This window comes from Fulmarus glacialis, unplaced genomic scaffold (assembly GCF_000690835.1).
Source record: "Fulmarus glacialis isolate BGI_N327 unplaced genomic scaffold, ASM69083v1 scaffold20830, whole genome shotgun sequence".
Classification (NCBI taxonomy): Eukaryota; Metazoa; Chordata; class Aves; order Procellariiformes; family Procellariidae; genus Fulmarus; species Fulmarus glacialis.
Window position 1 is genome coordinate 3,302 of NW_009189835.1, and position 4,688 is coordinate 7,989.

The 4,688-nt window shown below is 60.2% G+C and overlaps 1 protein-coding gene across 1 annotated transcript in view; it reads right to left on the reverse strand.

Moving 5' to 3' along the window:
- The window catches only part of FTCD (formimidoyltransferase cyclodeaminase), a 6,188-nt gene extending 1,725 nt beyond the window's left edge, over positions 1–4,463 (reverse strand). Inside the window, exons 1-9 of the mRNA XM_009583634.1 lie at positions 4,410–4,463; positions 3,422–3,605; positions 2,923–3,051; positions 2,641–2,729; positions 2,210–2,389; positions 1,984–2,121; positions 1,527–1,658; positions 794–855; positions 96–160 (exon numbers count right to left, since the gene is read on the reverse strand). Coding sequence (XP_009581929.1) covers positions 96–160; positions 794–855; positions 1,527–1,658; positions 1,984–2,121; positions 2,210–2,389; positions 2,641–2,729; positions 2,923–3,051; positions 3,422–3,605; positions 4,410–4,463 — 1,033 coding nt within the window. The remainder of the gene's footprint in view (positions 1–95; positions 161–793; positions 856–1,526; positions 1,659–1,983; positions 2,122–2,209; positions 2,390–2,640; positions 2,730–2,922; positions 3,052–3,421; positions 3,606–4,409) is intronic.
- Between the last annotated feature and the right edge of the window lie 225 nt (positions 4,464–4,688).

Below are 4,688 nucleotides of genomic sequence, written 5' to 3' on the forward strand. Positions count from 1 at the left end.
CCTGCCTGCACCAGGTACCTGCGGCACAGCAGCCCCATGGGCCAGAGCCCCCCAGATGCAGGGACACCCACCACCACCACCCGGTCCCTTCTCACCCAGCACCGCCCTCTCCAACGGGTTTTCATCCACCTCATGGCTCTGCGGGTGGCTGAGAAGGGGGCTAGCCCAAAAAACCCAGCAGGAGGGTCGGAGAGAGGACAAGAAGCCCCATGGGGACAGATGGACAGATGGGGATCTCATGTCCTGGTGGTGTGGGGGATTGCTCTGCATTAGACAGGGTGGGCTCATGCAAATGGTGTTTGGTGGGATAGAAACACACCTGCAGCCGCATCTCCAGGGGGGACAACAAGGTCTTAAAGTGCATGTCCTGATTTCACCTTGGCACGGGTGGATTTCCCTTCCTCTCCCCCCGCAGACACACATTTTACACTGGGCGCTGCAGTACAGTGTCTCTCCTTGGAGGGCAGTGTGTGAGCTGAAGGCAGTGAAATTTGGGCTGGGGATGGGGTGGAGGATTTAACATGTACGTGCTCAAGTTTGGCCACGAAATCTGCTCCTGCTGCCTGCCTGAGTGACCTGGAGTCCCACCACCCTGCATTCACAACCATCAGCATTTGGGAGCAGGGACCACCCCAGGCCTGCACAACACCCGGCAGAGATGTCCCCTGGGCGTGAAGAGAAGCTGGTGCAGGCGCCACTCCCAAAACAAGCTAAGTGCAAGATGCAGGCAGTGGGATCCCCCCATCTGGGCAGGGATGGGCACCATGATGAGAAGCAGGATGGGGGTCCCTACTCGATGATGCGCTCCCGGGGGTGAAACGGAGACAGGGAGTCCAGGCCCAGCCGGCTGACCACCTGCAAGGAGCAGCACCGCCGCATCAGCCCCATTGTGATAAGTCCCGTTGCATCCTCATTCCCTGCTGTTCATTAACCATGGGTGATCCAGCCCTAGGGCAGAGTTGCTCGGGCCACCACCCGGGGAGAGGACAGCTGACGTCACCAGCTCGTCCCATCCCAGATCTGGGGGCGGCGTGCGGCTGCCTAGAAATGACTGGAAACTGCACTGATAAATAATTAGCTTGCTCTTATCTAGCACATTCCCCATAGGATGGAAAAGTCCCTCCCTCCTGCAGCTGAAAAGCAGAGCCCGTCCCCTCGTTTCCAGCTTACGCTGGTCCGAGGGCAGTTTCCCATAAGGCCACACACTGTCCTTGAGCTCTGGGGAGGTCTCCTTCCCCTCCTGGCCTCCATGCAGGCAAGCTGGGCAGCTGCTGCCCGCGCTCTGTCCTCACAGGATGGGGTCTCTGCTCCCTGAGCATCTCAGCGTCCTCAGGACAATAAAGCAACTTGTCCCACTTGCTGTGCCCTCATAGCTTGCCAGGCACCATCCCTGGTGACAAGTGTCATGCCTGGGGGCTGCTGTGGTCCCAAATCTCTGCTCAGTGCCACTTTGGGGGGCTAGGCAGGGTGGGTATGTCTCTCTCATTATTCCACCCTCGTCTTGGTACCAGGAGGAGCCACGTTACCAGCCTGATCTTTTGTTCCTCCTCCAGGATGAAGAGTTTTTCCTTCTTGATGTAAAACTCGGCCGTGTCTAGCATGGCCTTCTTGGGGACAAGCCCCACCAGCTGGGACCCCACCACGGGGAGGTTCAGTGCCTGCGAAGGACATCAGAAATGTGACTGTCCCCAGAGCCACCTGCCTTGCCGCTGCTACCACCCCAGCCTGGTCGTCCTCATCCCTTCCCAGGACCTGGGGAGCTCATGGAAAAGCCTTCAATGGAGGAGCTAGGGGCTGGGGGCTAGCAGCAAGTTGCTGAGCTTTTGGGGTTTTCGTGCCATTCAGCGCTCTGCCCAGCTTGGCTGAGCTGAGCGTGAGATAAATCAGAGCCTGACCTGGGGATGGGGAGAAAAACTTGGAGGGAGACATCCTCTGTGAAGCCCCCATTGAAACATGTGTGGCATGTTGCCCTGAATCACGCACCTCCGCGTCTCGGCAGACCTCCTCGTAGACGGTGTGGAGCGGTGTGGTCTCAAAGTCCAGCAGGTTCGTTGAAACCTGGGCTATATTCTCTTCCTCCAAATACCAGCCAATGCCCTGCACCCGCTTCAAGCGCCCGGGCTGCCAAGAACTGCCACGGTCAAGGCATGGCCCAGGAGGTGCGGGGGCAAGCAAGTCTGCTCCCGGCGTGCCACTGGCACGTGGGTACCTGGTCGGCACTGCGACCCTGCTCGCGGATGTTGAGGGCAATGCGGTGAGCCAGCTCCTTGGTGCACAGCAGGTTGACATTGTACGCAATAAGGAAGGTCCGGGCACCCGTCACCGTGGCCCCCCACCGGGGAACAAAGGTTGCGGGCCCAAAATCGGGAGCCCACTCTGGTTTTGCAAGCTGGGGAGGAGGGAGGAGAGTGTGTGGGCTGGCACTGCCGAGCAGCACGAGCCACCCTCCCAGGAATGGCACGGCCCTCCCCAGCCAGCATCTGCCACAACCACCTCCATGTTCAGCTGCACCCAAAGCGTTTCATCAGCTCCTCTCGGTGTGAAGGGACTATGCCAGCCCCTGGCACCCTCCCTGTAGCCAGGGAGGCGGACTCAGCTCTGCCTGGCCCATGGTGCCCAGCCGGGTGCTGCCAGGCTCACCTTCTCGGGGAGCGCCTCGTACTCCCCGGCGCGGATGGCAGGCAGGGCTTTCCTGCTCTCCTCCCGCGCCGCCTCTCCGTACAGGTAAACTGCAAGACAGAGCCAGGGGTGAGCACCGCTGGCCAGGGGCTGGCGGCACGTGGTCTAGCAGGTCCAGTTTTGCTCATTTGGGAGCAAACCCCACTTGTTAAGCTTTTGCAAAAGGTGTGCAGTTTCTCCACAGCTGGAAGCATGTGGGGTGGGATGGGACGGGACGGGCAGAGGTTCCTGGTCCCCACTCACCAGGCACCCCCAGTTCCGCTGCCAAGCGCTGCCCAAAGACATGGGCGCAGGTGACGCACTCCTCCATGCTGACGTTCATCACCGGCACGAAGGGGCAGACGTCCAGGGCCCCCATGCGAGGGTGTTCGCCTGGTGATGGGGCAGATATAAGGATGGGAGCTGAAAAGAGCAAGCAGACAAGGAGGGAGGACGGCCCTTTCCCAGCCTCTTTTGCAGACTGGGCACTGCCGCCGCGAGGAAAGTTGAGTTTGTGGCAGTAATGTCTACTCCCGCCCAGGATTCAGCCTCTCTGGATCGGGAGGACGAGCAAGCGCTTTGCACGGTCCCACCACCATCCATCCCGGCAGCACCGCTTGCTGCACGTGCAGTAACGTGCCGTGCTCGGCCACCAGCAGCTGATTTTAGCTCCAGCCATGCAAGGTGCACCTGGAGCCAACCACGCACCACAGCCGAGGGATACTCCGCGCCTGATCAGCTTCAGCGCCACCCCAAAGCTCACCCATGTGCCGGCTCATGTCAATGAGCTGCCCAGCCACGCGGGCCGCGCTCAGTGCCCCTTCAACGATGGCCTCAGGGGACCCCACGAAGGTGTAGACGGTGCGGTTGGTGGAGGCACCAGCGTCCACATCCAGCAGCACGCAGCCCGGCGTCCGGGATATGGCCTGCCCTAGCGCATCGATCACCTGCCGGATAGCGGAGGGGAGCAAGGCAACTGAGCCAGCCAGACCCCCGACACAGCCCCAGCTTCACAAGGTAGGGGACGCCTCAGTTCTCCCCCTTCCCACCGGTGCTGGGGTTGGGGATGACCCCACGATCAGTGGGGATGCAGCCCTGTGCTGCAGAGGGTGCAGAATCCAAAGGCACGAGCATCCCACTCCTACCCAGGGGGTTTGGGACACCCCTGGCTCCCAGTGAGCCCCAAACCCACCGTGGTGGGAGAGAGACACCCAGCTGCTGCTGCACGTCGGAGATCACCATCACAAATTGCTGTTCCTGAGGATGCTGTCCCCTGCCAACTTCAAAACATATTTAGCTCTGCAAAGCCTGTTCCCTGGAGGAAGCAATGGTTTTATTGCAATTTTGGGTTTCCTGAATTCCCCTGCCCCCAGCAGGGCCAAAGTTCAGCCTTGGGCTGATGCCCAGCACAGATCCCATTAACCTGGATGGCATGTTTTGGCACAACAACTGCAAGCGATATTTCTCTAAGGGGGTATGCCAGACCACCCCAAGCCCTGGTGCTACAGCAACCTGCAGGCAGTGGGGAGGTGGGGTCTGAGCCCCCACTTCTCACCAAGGTGCCAAAAGGGAGCAGAGGCTGCCTTTGGGCATTTTCAGCATTAGCCAGACACGGAAAGATGCACAGCACTTCAAAGGAGGCAGGGCAGAGTTGGCAGCAGGTGCTGCCTGCACAGCCCTTCTGCCAGAGCAGCCCAGCCGTCTGCACCCCATCATTGCCCACCCCTCAGCCCCTCCACGCACTCCCTCACCTCCTTGTTATTCCCCTCCGAGAAGTTGGGGACACACTCCACCAGCTTGGCCATGGTCCCAGGGTCTGCCTGCACCCTGTGGCCTCCGGCTCAGCTCCTCGTACCCTGTGGGCTTGTCTGCCTTTCCGCTGCAGGGCAAAAGCCTCCCAACACCCAACCCATTGCCTCTTCCCGGAGCCGGGGTTTCTCATTAACTGCATCGATCAGCGGCCAGGAGTCAGAAAGGGTCTTGGATAAACAACATGGTATTGTACCTTCTGTGTCTGGAGCACCTCAGGA